The 17,163-nt window shown below is 39.0% G+C and overlaps 1 protein-coding gene across 1 annotated transcript; it reads right to left on the bottom strand.

Moving 5' to 3' along the window:
* Positions 1-5,646: 5,646 nt before the first annotated feature.
* On the bottom strand, positions 5,647-6,630 carry LOC123949294 (olfactory receptor 6A2-like). The gene has a single exon (XM_046016695.1). It carries the CDS (start codon positions 6,628-6,630, stop codon positions 5,647-5,649), a length of 984 nt encoding a protein of 327 aa, XP_045872651.1.
* Positions 6,631-17,163: the final 10,533 nt, after the last annotated feature.

Raw genomic sequence — 17,163 nt, 5'->3', positions numbered from 1 at the left:
CTACACTGAAACAGAGATGTAAATAAAACTGCATCCTTACCAACCTGGAGACTTGGTTTGGATTCATCGCCACTGAATGGAAAACTTGGAGCCTCACTGAAAGGGACCATTCACTGCCATCCTGACCACCCCCATTGCAGTAAAAGTAGAAGGCATCAGGGCCTGGATTCATGCATGTCATGTAAAATGAGTTGAAAACAAGGACACCCCCCAGAAATGGGAGCCACTGCTGGTGGACCCCACAAAAAATGGACTAAAACTAAGACTCAAAAGGGTTTCATAACTTGGTCACTTTTAACCCTGTTCCTACTCAGCAACAGCCAGGGGACACCTCATCAGTCCAAAACAGCTCAATACAAAATCGGAAAAACAGCGGATGGAACAACTTTCAAGGTTAACGACACCTCAGGTCAGCCTCTTTTCACCCTCAAGAACTGGCTGAAGAGTCAAAGAATTGACTAATCTCCAAAGAATAGGGGGGAATGTTAGGGCCAATTTAATGTTAAAACCTGTTTAACTATTAGGACCTGCTTGGTCAGAGTGATCCCATATTGCCTAGGTAGCCATATTGTTGTTTATATCCACGGACTTCATTCCATGAATAAATGCCCCAGTAGTTCCTGGTATGGTTCTGGTTTTGATTCCGGTAGTAAACGCCTTAACAATAGAAGCCACGCACCTTGGGTCTGCGGTTATGCCCTATAAAACCAGCCTGTGAGATCGGGAGGGGGTTGCTCTCTTCGGAGGTGGCCCTGGACGGTCAGTCTGACTTCTAATGCTTGGCATAGAATAAATCGTCACATAACTTTCACTTTGTGCAGTCTCATTCCCCTGGCCAGTCAGTGTAATTCTAATGCTTGGCATAGAATAAGGCTTTGTGAGTTTAACGTCTGTGCTGTCTGACGGTATTTTTTGCTCAGAAAAACATAAGCTTTGGGGTACCTGGGTGGCTTAGTGAGTTATGGTGTCCAATTCTTGATCTAAGCTCAGGTCTTGACCTCAGGGTTATATGTTCAAGCTGGCAACACTTGGCATGGAGCCCACTTATATTTTTTAATTTTTAAAATTATTTTTATGATGTTATCTTAGTCACCATTCAGTACATCATAAGTTTTGATTTAGTGTTCCAAGATTCATTGTTTACATATAACACCAGTGCTCCATACAATACGTGCCCTCCTTAATCCCCATCCCAGGCATTTTTTAAAAATGTCTATACTTAGTTTTATGCTGGGCTGTCCTAAGCCTTTTTGTTTGTTTGTTTGATTGTTTTTTAATTTCTTTTCAGCATAATAGTATTTATTGTTTTTGCACCACACCCAGTGCTCCATGCAATATGTGCCCTCCCTAATAACCACCACCTTGCTCCCCCAACCTCCCACCCGCCCCTACAAGACCCTCAGATTGTTTTTTCGGAGTCTGTAGTCTCTCATGGTTCACCTCCCCTTCCAATTTCCCTCAAATTCCTTCTCCTCTCCAACTCCCCATGTCCTCCATGTTATTTGGTATGGTCCGCAAATAAGTGAAATGCATATGAAAATTGACTCTCTCTGCTTGACTTATTTCACTCAGCATAATCTCTTCCAGTTCCGTCCATGTTGCTACAAAAGTTGGGTATTCATCCTTTCTGATGGAAGCATAATACTCCATCGTGTATATGGACCACATTCTCCTTATCCATTCGTCCGTTGAAGGGCATCTTGGTTCTTTCCACAGTTTGGAGACCATGGCCATTGCTGCTAAAACACTGGGGTACAGATGGCCCTTCTTTTCACTACATCTGTATCGTTGGGGTAAATACCCAGTAGTGCAATTGCAGGGTCATAGGGAAGCTCTATTTTTAATTTCTTGTGGAATCTCCACACTGTTCTCCAAAGTGGCTGCACCAACTTGCATTCCCACCAACAGTGGAAGAGGGATCCCCTTTCTCCACGTCCTCTCCAACACATGTTGTTTCCTGTCTTGCTAATTTTGGCCATTCCAGTAGGTGTAAGGTGGTATCTCAATGTGGTTTTAATTTGAATCTCCCTGATGGCTAGTGGTGATGAGCATTTTTTCATGTGTCTGATAGCCATTTGCATGTCTTCATTGGAGAAGTGTCTGTTCATATCTTCTGCCCATTTTTTTTAATATTTATTTTTATTTGTTTATTTGCAGCATAACAGTGTTTATTGTTTTGGCATCACACCCAGTGCTCCATGCAGTACGTGCCCTCCCTATTACCCACCACCTGGTTATTCAACCTCCCACCCCCCCCACCCCCCTGCCGCCCCTTCATAACCCTCTGGTTGTTTTTCAGAGTCCATAGTCTCTCATGGTTCATCTCCCCTTCCAGTTTCCCTCAACTCCCTCTCCTCTCCATCTCCCCATGTCCTCCATGTTATTTGTTATGCTCCACAAATAAGTGAGACCATATGATACTTGACTCTCTCTGCTTGACTTATTTCGCTCAGCATAATTTCTTCCAGTCCCGTCCATGTTGCTACAAAAGTTGGGTATTCGTCCTTTCTGATGGAGGCATAATACTCCCAAACTAGTAGAACTCATACAGCAATTCAGTAACGTGGCAGGATACAAAGTCAATGTACAGAAATCAGTGGCTTTCTTATACACTAACAATGAAAATACAGAAAGGGAAATTAGAGAATCGATTCCATTTACTATAGCACCAAGAACCATAAGATACCTGGGAATAAACCTAACCAAAGAAGTAAAGGACCTGTACTCGAGGAACTACAGAACACTCATGAAAGAAATTGAAGAAGACACAAAAAGATGGAAGACTGTTCCATGCTCTTGGATTGGAAGAATAAACATTGTTAAAATGTCTATACTGCCTAGAGCAATCTATACTTTTAATGCCATTCCGATCAAAATTCCACCGATATTTCTCAAAGAGCTGGAGCAAAAAATCCTGAAATTTGTATGGAGCCAGAAGAGACCCCGAATTGCTAAGGAAATGTTGAAAAACAAAAACAAAACTGGCGGCATCACGTTACCCGATTTCAAGCTTTACTACAAAGCTGTGATCACGAAGACAGCATGGTACTGGCATAAAAACAGACACATAGAGCAGTGGAACAGAGTGCAGAGCCCAGATATGGACCCTCAACTCTATGGTCAAATAATCTTCGACAAAACAGGAAAAAATATCCAATGGAAAAAAGACAGTCTCTTCAATAAATGGTGCTGGGAAAACTGGACAGCGATATGTAGAAGAATGAAACTCGACCATTCTCTTACACCGTACACAACGATAAACTCGAAATGGATAAAAGACCTCAACGTGAGACAGGAATCTATCAGAATCCTAGAGGAGAACATAGGCAGTAACCTCTTCGATATCAGCCACAGCAACTTCTTTCAAGATATGTCTCCAAAGGCAAAGGAAACAAAAGCAAAAATGAACTTTTGGGACTTCATCAAGATCAAAAGCTTCTGCACAGCAAAGGAAACAGTCAACAAAACAAAGAGGCAACCCACGGAATGGGAGAAGATATTTGCAAATGACAGTACAGACAAAAGGTTGATATCCAGGATCTATAAAGAACTTCTCAAACTCAACACACACAAAACAGATAATCATATCAAAAAATGGGCAGAAGATATGAACAGACACTTCTCCAATGAAGACATACGAATGGCTATCAGACACATGAAAAAATGTTCATTATCACTAGCCATCAGGGAGATTCAAATTAAAACCACATTGAGATACCACCTAACACCAGTTAGAATGGCCAAAATTAGCAAGACAGGAAACAACGTGTGTTGGAGAGGATGTGGAGAAAGGGGAACCCTCTTCCACTGTTGGTGGGAATGCAAGTTAGTGAAGCCACTTTGGAGAACAGTGTGGAGATTCCCTGAAGAAGTTAAAAATAGAGCTTCCCTATGACCCTGCAATTGCACTGCTGGGTATTTACCCCAAAGATACAGATGTAGTGAAAAGAAGGGCCATTTGTACCCCAATGTTTATTGCAGCAATGGCTACGGTCGCCAAACTGTGGAAAGAACCAAGATGCCCTTCAACGGATGAATGGATAAGGAAGATGTGGTCTTCTGCCCATTTTTTGATATGATTGTCTGTTTTGTGTGTGTTGAGTTTGAGGAGTTGATTATAGATCCTGGATATCAACCTTTGTACTGTCATTTGCGAAATGAACTTTTGGGAATTCATCAAGTCTAAAGCTTCTGCACAGCAAAGGAAACAGTCAACAAAACAAAGTGGCAACCCACAGAATGGGAGAAGATATTTGTCCTAAGCCTTTTTAAAATTCATGTTAAAAACTTGAATACAGTTGAAATACAATGGTGCATTTCAGATGTACAACATAGTAATTGGACTTCTCTGTATATTATGCTACATTCACCACAAGTGTAGCTACCATCAGTCTCACTACATTACTATTATAATATCATCAACTGTTTTCCCTATGCTGTGCTTTCCCTATGCCATGACTTATTCATTCCATAATTGAAAGGTTGTATATCCCACTCCTTTCACCCATTTTACTCATCCAATACCTCCTTCACCTTTGGTAACCATCAGTTTGTTCTCTGTACATATAGGTCTAAATCTGCATTTTGTTTGTTTATTCATTTGATGCTTTAGATTCCAAATACAAGTGAAACCATATGGTATTTATCTTCCTTAATCTGACTTATTTCACTTAGTGTAATGCCCTCTAGGTCCATCCATGTTGTTGCAAATGGTACATCATCCTTTATTACAGCTGAGTGATATTTCAGTGTGTGTGTGTGTATAAATCTATATCATACCTTCTTTATCCATTTGTAAGTCTGCTACATTTGATACTGCTATATAATCTACTATTTGCATTTATTGTGTTAAGGATATTTTTTCTGTCATTAACTCATGTAGATCACGTTATGTTAAGACCTACATAAGATTCCATTTAATATATAAACTATGTTTATGATATAAAAATTCCCTAATTATAGAGACAGAAGATTAAATAAACAACTGCCATCAGTCACGAGCTCCTTGTGGGCACTAACCTAGGTAATCAGGAAATGAAGCTAGAGATCTCTGTAGTGCAGGAGGTGATATGTTGCCAACACAAAAATTCTCACTTTCGTATCTACTTGCCTTGTAATTCATACTAAAATAATCACCTGGGTCCCTTCTACCTCATAGGCTACAGTCAGTGGTTTGTGGCTAGAAGAGATCTCACCAAAAGTCTCCTAATGCTATTCTGTAATGAAGCCTGTGCTTCCTTGAATGGCTTCATCCTTGTGCTTTCCTTTTCTATACTTTCAGACTCAGAAGTAAATCAAAGGCAAATCCAGGAAAGGCCATTTAGAGAGATACTAGTTCTTCATTTGTTTGCTTATTTAAATATTGAAGTGCTATCAGCCTTCTGCTCAGTCAATCCTTTCCACCCCACCAGGATGCATGATTCATGAACTGTTCTATGTAAGTTACAATAGATCAGAGGACATGGGAACTTCTAGCATGTATCTTCAGTGCTGTCCAGAAATCCAGCTGTCAACTGGCAATCCATCCCTCTTCTTTCTCTTGGATTAGTTCCTTGAAGTTGGTTTTGAATCCTTGTCCCCAATTTAGGCTGTAAGAGTTCCTCTGGACTTTATAGAAGATACAGATCCCAAGTTTAAGAGCATCTTCTACCCATCTCGGCTAGCTTTCCCATGCTTAACATCCTGGCCCTGGATTAGGTGCAGAGTACAGCATAGGGCTCTCTTGACCTCTTGATTGGGCAAGCAGTAGATGATAGGGTTAAGCAACGGTACAATAACAGCATAGAGCACAGAAACCAGCTTGTTGGTGTCAAAAGCTGAGAGTGCCTTTGGCCGGGCATAGATGAAGATACTGGCTGCATAGAAGATGATCACAACAGTGAGGTGAGAGGCACAGGCGGAAAAGGCTTTATGGCGCCCAGCAGCTGAAGGAATGCGCACCACAGCACCAGTGATGGCCATGTAGGAGGCCCCAGTGACAGAGAGTGGCCCCAGCAAGATAAAAATGGCCAGAACAAAGTCTGTAAGCTCTGCTGTTGACATGTCAGTGCATGAAAGATTGAGCAATGGGGAAACATCACAGAAGAAGTGGTTGATGATGTTGGGTCCACAGTAGGAGAGGCGAGAAATGAGAAAAACCTTGACCATGGAGATGCCAAAACCTCCAGACCAGGAGCCAGCTGCCAGCTGCACACACAGCCGGCCACTGACAATGACAGCATAGTGAAGAGGATGGCAGATGGCTACATAGCGATCGTAGGCCATAACAGCAAGAAGGACACACTCAGTCCAGCCCAGTCCCAGGAAAAAATAGAGCTGTGTCATGCAGCCCTCAAAGGAAATTAGCTGTCCCTGGTTCTTTTTGGACCCAACAAAGCCAGCTAACATCTTGGGAATAGTGACAGTAACATACCAGATCTCCAAGAAGGACATATTAGCCAGAAAGAAGTACATGGGTTTGTGAAGCATGGGGTGGTTCCTAATTGCCATAATGATGAGTGTATTTTCAGTCAGCACCAACACATAGGCCAGCAGAGAAAGGGCAAATAAAAGTGCCCACAGTGATGCAGGAGCTGGGAAGCCCAGCAACACAAACTCACTTACCCTCCCACTCTGGTTCCTCTGCTCCATGTTGTCAGTCTTGCCCACTGCTCTTTAGGAGAGGGAGCAGAAGATCTTCAGGAACCAACAGCAAGGACCCAGACTTTTTCTTGGTGGATTTATATTGACAAGCTTATATTATCAAGCTTCAATCTGCTAATGATTTTTCTAGCTTTATTGAGATATAATTGACATATAATATTGTATAAGGTATACTATGTGACAGTTTGATATAAGAATATATTCTGAAATGTTTACCACAATGCTTACCTCACACAATTATCATTTTGTTGCTGTTACGCTGAGAACACTAAAGCTCTACTCCCATCATAACCTTCAAGAGAACAATACAGTGTTAATTATAGTTGCCATGCTATACATTAAATGCACAGAATTTATTCATCTTATAACTGAAAGTTCCTACCAATTGACCAATATCTCCCCATTTCCTACACTCCCCAGCTCCTGGCAGCCACCATTATAACTCTATTCTCTGATTTATCTCTCTCTATTTTTTTTATTTGTTTATTTACAGCATAACAGTGTTCATTGTTTTGGCATCACACCCAGTGCTCCATGCAGTACTTGCCCTCCCTATTACCCACCACCTGGTTTCTCAACCTCCCACCCGCCTGCCCCTTCAAAACTCTCTGGTTGTTTTTCAGAGTCCATAGTCTCTTGTGGTTCATCTTCCCTTCCAGTTTCCCTCAACTCCCTCTCCTCTCCATCTCCCCATGTCCTCCATGTTATTTGTTATGCTCCACAAATAAGTGAGACCATATGATACTTGAATCTCTCTGCTTGACTTATTTCCCTCAGCATAATCTCTCTCTATTTTTTAAAAGATTTTATTTATTTATTTGACAGAGAGAGATCACAAGTAGGCAGAGAGGCAGGCAAAAAGAGAGAGAGTAGGAAGCAGGCTCCCCGCAGAGCAGAGAGCCTGATGTGGGGCTCAATCCCAGGACCCTGAGATCATGATCTGAGCCAAAGGCAGAGGCTTAACCCACTGAGCCACCCAGGCGCACCATGTTTCTCTTTTTTATTACATTCAATCAGCCAACGTATAATACATCGTTGGTTTTTGATGTAGTGTTCTATTCATTAGTTGTGTATAACACCCAGTGCTCTCTTTCTATGAATAGCCAAGATAGAGAAACAACCTGAATGACCATCAGTGGATGAATGGATAAAGCAAATATGTTTGATACAAATATATATGTATATATATATAAGTATTACATGTATATAGTGATATATGTGTATATATATGTATATACATGTATAATATGCGTGATAAATGTTATACACATGTATATAATATACATCTATACATATATATTTATGTGTAACATAGTGTTATTCAGTCATAAAAAAGAAGGAAATCCTGAATTTTGTGACAATATGGAGAGATTTTGAGGGCATTATGAGAGGTGAAGTAAGCGAAACAGAGAAAGACAAATACTGCATGTCTCACTTATATATCGAATCTAAAAATATCAAACTTGCTAATGATTTTATACCTGAGTTTCTCTTCTCTTTATGCCATCAGTACTTGACCATTACTAAGTTTTTGAACCACTTGCATTTCTCTCTGTACTAAAGTACTTTAATGCAATTACAAAATGCCCATATCCCCGGCTTGCAGGGGATCATCACTCCCTTCCTTAACATCCACACTCAAAGTTCTATTTATTTCAGAATTCATGGTGGATCAACTATGCTCCAAGCCACAGATTCAGAGATTTGATACATAAAAATTCAATAGGGTACTAAATCTTTAAATAGTTTACAATCTAGTGGTGGGGACATATCTTCATCTTCTCATCCCTGAAAGTTTAAACTGCTATGTCTACCCCTATACCACTTTCATAAAGGGGAACCTTAAAATTACAATTGTCATTAGTATCCTTACCCTTGATCCTTCCTCCTCAGTAACTGCCTCATATACCATTTATTTCGCATTTGACATTCTTGGCCTCAGACCTTTGGCTCATCCTTTAATTTTCTCTATCCTCTAGTTTGATGCTCTGCGTGCTTAATAAAAGGAAAAGAAAGAAAAATTAACCTCTCATAGGTGGACCCCTAATTGGTTTCACTGCCTATAGTCTTTCCCTGAAGCTCAAATCTGACCATTTCACTTCCCTACTTAAAATTCTTCAATAGTGCCCCACTTCCTACACAGTAATTTTCAAGCTATTTAACAGGGCATATAAGTACTTCATGATATGCCACTATAATTATCAAAACCTTATTTCTTGCCACAGCATACATTGTATTTTATACTTGCAGCTCTTGGCATATAACTTACTTATCACCTTTGTACCTTTGCTCGTGCTGCAGTCTTCATGAGGGTAGCTAACTCCTAATTAACTTTCAAATCTTGACTCGTGGAGCATCTCCACATAGAGACATTAACTGTCCTTCTTTCTTTCCTTTCCCTGACACGGTTTGGTGAAGTTCCTCTCACTACTGTTTCCATTAGAGCCTGTGAAAACCCAGGTATTATTTTACTAGCTAGATCACTGCTGCTATTACTCAGGTGGATGTAAATGAGGAACTTTATGCCAAAGCACCCTATATGTCCTTAATGGTATAGCAAGGAGTGGACAGGATTCTCTTGATGTCACATGAGTCCCTCAAATACAAAATGTCTAGGGCGCCTGGGTGGCTCAGTGGGTTAAGCCGCTGCCTTCAGCTCAGGTCATGATCTCAGGGTTCTGGGATCGAATCCCACATCGGGCTCTCTGCTTGGCAGGGAGCCTGCTTCCCTCTCTCTCTCTCTCTCTGCCTGCCTCTCTGCCTACTTGTGATCTCTTTCTCTCTCACTGTCAAATAAATAAATAAATAAGTAAAATCTTTAAAAAAATACAAAATGTCTAGAAAAATATTTCCTAAGCCTGTTATTTGTTTGTCAAAATCAATAACATTAGTTTCCATGCAGTCACCTATACCAGAGATCTGAAAGTTTCCTATGTCTTCTATACCTATTCTCCCTACCCAAACCTACATCTCACTCACAACTAATCCAAGTTTTACCTCAACTTCTTCTTTAATTAACTCTCATGGCTGTCCCTTTTCCTGTCCTGTTTTGCTGCCTTCCCCCTAGTCCCTCATGATCTCCAGGTCCTTGTGATTTCTTAGTTAACTATTTCAATATCCTATGACCTGTCTTTCTTCCTTCAGCCTCAACCCTCATCAGTCTAACTGCCATTTTTGTCTAGAGTGAAATTTTACATATACCACGTTTACATATACCACATTTCACATATACCACATTTTCTGTATCCATTCCTATGTTGATGAACATCTCAGCTTTTTCCACAGTTTGGCTACTGTGGACATTGCTGCTATAAACATTGGGGTGCAGTTGCTCCTTCGGGTCACCACTTTTGTATCTTTGGGATAAATACCTAGTAGTGCAATTATTTGGTCTTGGTTAGCTTTATTTTTAACTTCTTGAGGAATCTCCGTACTGTTTTCCAGAGTGGCTGTACTGGCCTGCACTCCTACCAACATTTTAAGAGGGAAGGCTCCTTTGAGCCTCTTAACAGACTTTCACAGAGAAAACTTCCTAATTTTGAAAAAGTCTGCTTTATCAATTTTTTCTTTTATAAAATTTTTTGGGGTATGGATTCTAAGAATTTTTTTTTACCTTAGTTCTCAAAGATTTTCTTCTATGTTTTTCCTCAGTTTTATGGTTGTACATTTTACATTTAAGTCCATATTCCATCTTGAGTTAAATTTTGTATAAACTGCGAGACTTGGGTCAAGGTTATTTTTTTTCATCCATGGATGCTCAAATGTTCCAGCACCATTTGTTGAGAAATCGTACTTTTCTCCATTGAACTACTTTTGCACATTTTTCAGAAATAATGAGCTTATGGTTATGGGTCTATTTTATTCTCTTTTCTGTTTCATTGATTTATGCCTTCATAAATTACACACAGCCTTGATTACTGTAGCTTACATAATTGAGGTGTTAGCTAATGCTATGACAGTCATCACAGTGCAATATATAAATGTATCAAATCAGCATATTGCACATCTGAGACTGAATGTTCTATGTCAGTTATAAAACTGAAATTATCTTACATTTACCCATACTTTTGCTAACTGTGTTCTTACTTCCTTATTCCAAACTTCTTTTATCACTTCTTTTCAGTTTAGAGAAATTCTTATACCCATTTTTTAAAGGTATGTCTGCTGGTAACATATCCTTTTAGTTTCCCTACATGTGAGAATGTCTAAATTTCCCCCAATTCAAAGTTGACTGTTTTTCTTCAGTATTAGAAAACTAGGGTTACCCTTTCTGGTCACCATGGCTTCTGATGAGAAATTTCTGTTATTCAAACTGTTTTCCCTTATAGACAAGGTGTTTCTCCCTTGCTGATAAAAAAAAATTTTTTTAATCTTATGTTTTCAGAAATTTGTCTCTGGTATGACTTGCAGATTTCATTGGGCTTATACTGTTTATGCTTATACTTATAAGCATAAGAGTTCATGCAACTTATTGAATCTGCAGATTTATCTTTGTCAAATCGAGGGATTTTCAGCCACTACTTGAGTACTTTTTCAGCCCCAATCAAGAGATTGCTCCTCTCCTTCCTGTAATCTGATAAACTGAATATCATGTTATCTCACCAGTCTCCTCCATTCTTTCCTTTTCCCTCCTTCATTCCTATATTGAGCCCATCACTGAACATTTCTATTTTCCTCTTTTGCAATCTGTATCTTCTTTACATGTTCTATTTCTTTGCTGAGATTCTACTTTTTTATTTAAGTGTGCCCATAATTCTTCATTATAATGGCTGCTTTAAATTATTTTTCTATAATTATAACATTTCTGTAATCTTAGAGTTGGCATCCTTGATTGTTTTTGTCATTCGATTTGATGGGTCTTGGTATGATGACTAATTTTCTATTGATACCAGAATACATTGAGCATTCTCTTATAAGATTTACTTCTAATTAAGCCTGCTTTAGATAGTTTGCTCTGACATTTCTCCTACATGAGAGGGAGAGACATGGCCTTGTTATTGCCAGGTGTGGGTAGAATTCCCAATTCATTATTTGGCCCCCATTGACTTCCAAATAATGGAGATTTTCATTATTCCTGAGCAAAAATGAGAGTTCTAGCAACAGTTTTTCCACTAACACCTTCCCAGAGGAGTCAGAGTGCTTTAGTTACTGCTGCCTATATGGCCTCTACTGATACTACATGGGTGGCCTCATTACTGCCGGATGGTGGCCAAAGTCCTGACTCTCCTCTAGGCATCTTCTCACATAACTTTCCAATGAAGGAAAAGGACACCATATTACCACTGGTGTGAGAAGTCCAAACTCTCCACTAATACCTGGTGGCAGTGGAGCAGAGGAGCTCATCACCTTCCATTGGAGGTGAAATTCCTGGCTTCTCACCCAGCCTAGTGAGGGCGAAAGTCTAGACTCCCTGCTCAACCTTTGCGAGTATGGGTAGGGATAAGACCACAGTTTTCTCTAATGTGTTTGGCCAAAGTAGAAAGGTCATTGTCTAAAACATTCTATCTTGCTAGTTTGTGTCTGTTTCTGTGCCAGTACCATACTCTCTTGATGATTACAGCTTTGTAATAGAGCTTTAAATCTGGAATTGTGATGCCACTAACTTTGGTTTTCTTTTTCAACATTCCTCTGGCTATTTGGGGTCTTTTCAGGTTCTATATAAATGTTAGGATTATTTGTTCCATTTCTTTGAAAAAATTGGATGGTATTTTGGTAGGAATTGCTTTAAATGTGTAGATTGCTTTAGACATTTTCACAATATTTGTTCTTTTGATCCATGAGCATGGAATGCTTTCCATTTCTTTGTGTCTTCCTCAATTTCTTTCATGAGTACTCTACTACTTTTCTGAGTACAAATTTTTTGCCTCTTTGGTTATATTTATTCCTAGGTATTTTATTGTTCTGGGTGCAGTTTTAAATGGCATTGACTCCTTAATTTCTCTTTCTTCTGTCTTGCTGTTGGTGTATAGAAATGCAACTGATTTCTGTGCTTTGACTTTATATCCTGATTTCTGTGCTTTGACTGAATTCCTGTATAGTGTCCTTCCTCATCTCTTATTATACTCTTTCGCTTAAAATCCTAAATTTATCAGATATAAGGATTGCCACCACACCTTTCTTTCTATGTCTGTTAGTGTGGTAAATTGTTTAACACCCCCTCACTTTAAATCTGGAGCTGTCTTTGGGTCTAAAGTGAGTTGATTGCAGACAACATATTGATGGTTTTTTTTTTAATCCATTCTGATACCTAGTGTCCTTTGATTGCAGCATGTAGCCCATTTACATTCAGGGTAACTATTGAAGGATATGAATTTGGAGCCATTGTATTGCCTGTAAGGTGACTGTTGCTGCATATTGTCTCTTTTCCTTTCTGGTCTGTTACTTTAAGACTCTCCCTTTCCATATTTCTTGTAGGTATGGTTTGGTGTTTGCAAATTCTTTTCATTTTTGTTTGTCCTGGAAGATTTTTATCTCTCCTTCTATTTTCAGTGACTACCTAACTGGATATAATATTCTTAGCTGTGTATTTTTCTCATTTAGTGCTCTGAATATATCATGCCATTCCTCTCTGGCCTTCCAGGTCTCTGTGGATAAGTCTTCTGCCAATCTGATATTTCTACCATTGTATTTTACAGACTTCTTATCCTGAACTGCTCTCAGGATTTTCTCTTTTTACTATCAGATTGTGGGGTGTGTACCTATTTTTATTGATTTTGAGGGGGATTCTCTGTCCCTCTTGGATTTTGATGCTTGTTCCCTTTGCCATATTGGGGAAATTCTCTAATATAATTCACTCCAATACACCTTCTGCCCCTCTCTCTTCTTCTTCTGGGATGCCAATTACTCTAATATTGTTTTGTCTTATAGAATCACTTATCTCTCAAATTCTCCCCTCATAGACCCATAGTTGTTTGTCTCTATTTTGTTCAGCTTCGTTAATCTCCATCATTTAGTCTTCTGCATCACTGATTCTCTCTTCTACCTCATTTATCCTATCATTAAGAGCCTCCATTTTTGATTGCACCTCATTAATAGCTTTTTAAATTTCAACTTGTTTAGGTTTTAGTTCTTTTATTTATCCAGAAAGGGATTTTATTTCTCTAGAAAGGGATTCTTTTATGGATTCTGTAATATCTTCCATGCCTCTTTTGAGCCCAGATAGCACCTTGATAATCATCATTGTGAACTCTAGTTCTGATATCTTATTAATGTCCATAATAGTTAGGTCGCTAGCCATCAGTACTGCCTCTTATTCTTTTTTTTTTCCTTTTTTTTGTGGTGAGTTTCTCTGCCTTGTCATTTTATCCTGATAAGAATAGATGACTGAGAGAACAAAATACTAAAAGGGTGACAAAGAAAAAAAATAAATGAAAGAGTGACAAAGTCCCCAGAAATATATATGCTAACCAAATCAGAGGAGACCTGAAACCAGGAGGAGAAGAAAGGGGGAAAATTTTTTAAAAAGATAAAAATAGGTGTATATTAGACTGCTGAATAGAACAGAGCCCCCCCCCACTTGATTTGGGTTGTATTCTCATCTCTTAGAAGAAACTACCTCAAAAAATTGTAAATAAAGGAAAACACATATATACACAAAAATAGGGGTAAACACAATGAATGGATGGGATAGGATTGTAAGGATGAAAATAAAAAAAGATTCTAAAAAAACAATTTGATAAGATCCATTGGTTGGAAAAAGAAAAAAAGAAAAAAAAGAGGATAGAATATGATCATGCTGGAGACTAGAACAAAGCCATGCACTAGATTTAGGGTATATTTTGATCTATTAGAAGAAATTGTATCCCAAAATTTTAAAGAAAAAAAAACCTATATAAAATAAAGCAAAATGAAAAAACCTTATAAAAATAAGTTTAAACACACAAAGGGATAAAATGTGACTATAACAATGAAAATTTAAAAAGATTTTTTTAAAAAGGTATTGATAAGATTAAACAGTTTAAAATGTTAAAAGAAGAAAGATGAAAAGTTAAAACAACCAGAGGGTTATGAAGGGGCGGTGGGAGGGGGTGGGGTGTGGTGGGAGGTTGAGGAACCAGGTGGTGGGTAATAGGGAGGGCACGTACTGCATGGAGCACTGGGTGTGATGCCAGAACAATGAACACTGTTATGCAGTAAATAAGCAAATAAAAATAAATAAATTAAAAAAAAATAGAATAAGAAAAAAATAAAATTAAAAGAAATTTAACTTTGCAAGATTAAAGGATCATGGGGGGAAAGCCATGAATTCTATGCATTGCTTTCCTCTAGCTCTGGAGTTCTACAGTTCTGATTGATCTGTGAACTTGGTCTTGGCTGGATATTCTTGGTGATCTTCTAGGGGAGGGGCCTGTTGCAGTGATTCTCAAATGTTTTTGCCCAAGACAGAATTGCACTACCCTTGCCAGGGGACCAGGCTAAGTAAACTGCTCAGTTTCACTCTCAGTAGATTTTGTTCCCTGAACACTTTCTGTACAGCTTTGGAGGAGGAGAATGAAAACAGTGGGCGCCCAATCTCCAACCTATAGATCTGAGAGTTGGGCCTCACTCTTCAGTGCACCCTCAGAGAAAAGCAGTCAGTCTCTCCTGACTCCCTGGTCTCCAGCCACGGCCCATGCTAAACCAGCCTGTGACCAAGTGATTCTATCGCTGGAAAATGGCCCCATATGGAGTCTCCAAACCAAGCAGATTCTTGCCAGCACTCCTGTGCCACTCTTCCTGGAGTAGAAAATAGGGGTTCTCTCCAGATCTGCCCCTTGTGGGGTTCGTGCTCAAAGAGCAGTGGCCCAACTGTGCCTCGGATCATGGTTTCAGGTAACCTGAAGGTGAGTGCACTCCTCAGCCTGTCTTTGTAGCTAGCTTCCCTCCTCCAATATCTGGCAGCTCTGCCATACTCAGACACCCCTGGTCTTTCTAGGACCCCGCAGGTCCTGAGACCTTGCTGTCCCTGTGAGGGCCTCTAGAACAATGTCCCTCAGTGGAGCAGACTTCTAAAAGTTATGATTTGTGCTCTGCTGCTCTATCACTATCTTCCCATTGCTTCAAATTCACTTCTCTGCATGCCCTACCTTCCAGAAAGTGGTCAATTTTGTGTTCCTAGAATCATTGCACTTCTTTTCGTCTGTCTTCTGTTGAGTTTGTAGGTGTTCAGAATAGCTTGACAACTATCTAGCTGGACTCCTGTGACCTAATGATATTTTAGTCTCCTACTCCTCCGTCATCTTGCTTCCTTGGATTATATGGCATTTCTAGTGTGGCTTTTTTAAAGACTTTATTTGTATATTTATTTACTTATTTATTTATTTTTCATTTATTTGAGAGAGTGAGCAAGCAAGAAAGAGCACATGAACAGGGGCAGAGGCAGAGGGAGAGGGAGAAGCAAGCTCCCTTACAAGAAAGGAGCCCAATGTACAGCTTTATCTCATTACTCTGGTATCATTACCTGAGTCTAAGCAGACACATAACTGACTGAACCACCCAGGCATCCCTATATTTGTAAGTTTTTGTGGCACCTTTATACTTTTTTCCACAGTGACTGTACATATTTACATTTATGGATTTATAAATTCAATATAATAAAATACAGGGAGACAGACCATAAGAGACTCTTAATCTCAGAAATCACACTGATAGGGGGTGAGGGTAGAGGTATAGGGTGGCTGGGTTATGGACATTGGGCAGGGTATGTAATATGGTAAGTTCTGTGAATTGTTTAAGACTGATGATTCACAGACCTGTACCCCTGAAGCAAATAATACATTATATGTTAGTAAAACACACACAGTTAAATTATTTTTGACAAATATATCCACCTTTGTAACTAACTCCACAATCAAAACATAATATTTCTTTTGCATCCGAAAATTCCTCATGCTCCTTCTCTGTTAATTCTTATACTCTGGTCCCCAAGTAACTACTGACCCAATTCATAAAACTACCACACCAATCCCCAAGTAACTATTGATCCTAGAATTTCATAAAAATGGAATCATACTGTATGAGCTCTTTTTTGTCTAGTTCTTTTGTACAGCACAATGTTTTTGGGATTCAAACATGATGTTGCTTTTATCAGTAGTTCATTGTTTAAATAATTCCGAGTAGTATCCTGTTTAAGGGATGCACCAGAGGGATACACCACGGTTTTATTGTGCATTCATCTATTGATACACACTTGTTTTTTTATGTTTGTGGCTAGTTTGAATAAAGATGATAATAAGAACAATTATAAATTTTTTTTGACAAAATTTTTCATTTTTCTTAGGAATCTGATAATAGAATTACCAAGTTGAATAACAAAGGTATACTGGATTTTGTATGTCTATTTAAAATTTTGTCTCTTTTTAATAATATTTGAAATCAAGGGAGATCCAGGGATTATAATCTGTATCTACAAGCATAACACAAAAAGCTTCAGACAATTTTATGAAGTCAGGCTCATGGGAAAGCACTGTTTACCACAGCTCTCAAGACTTCATTTTTAATAACTTCCTCTTAGGAAAATTCACTGTTCAGGTCCTTGGAGAA

This window comes from Meles meles, chromosome 8, assembly GCF_922984935.1.
Source record: "Meles meles chromosome 8, mMelMel3.1 paternal haplotype, whole genome shotgun sequence".
Lineage (NCBI taxonomy): Eukaryota > Metazoa > Chordata > Mammalia > Carnivora > Mustelidae > Meles > Meles meles.
This window is presented reverse-complemented; position numbering and strand designations above follow the sequence as displayed.

Excerpts from the sequence above, each read along its gene's own strand:
- LOC123949294 (XM_046016695.1), bottom strand. The coding sequence starts at position 6,630 with ATGGAGCAGAGGAACCAGAGTGGGAGGGTAAGTGAGTTTGTGTTGCTG.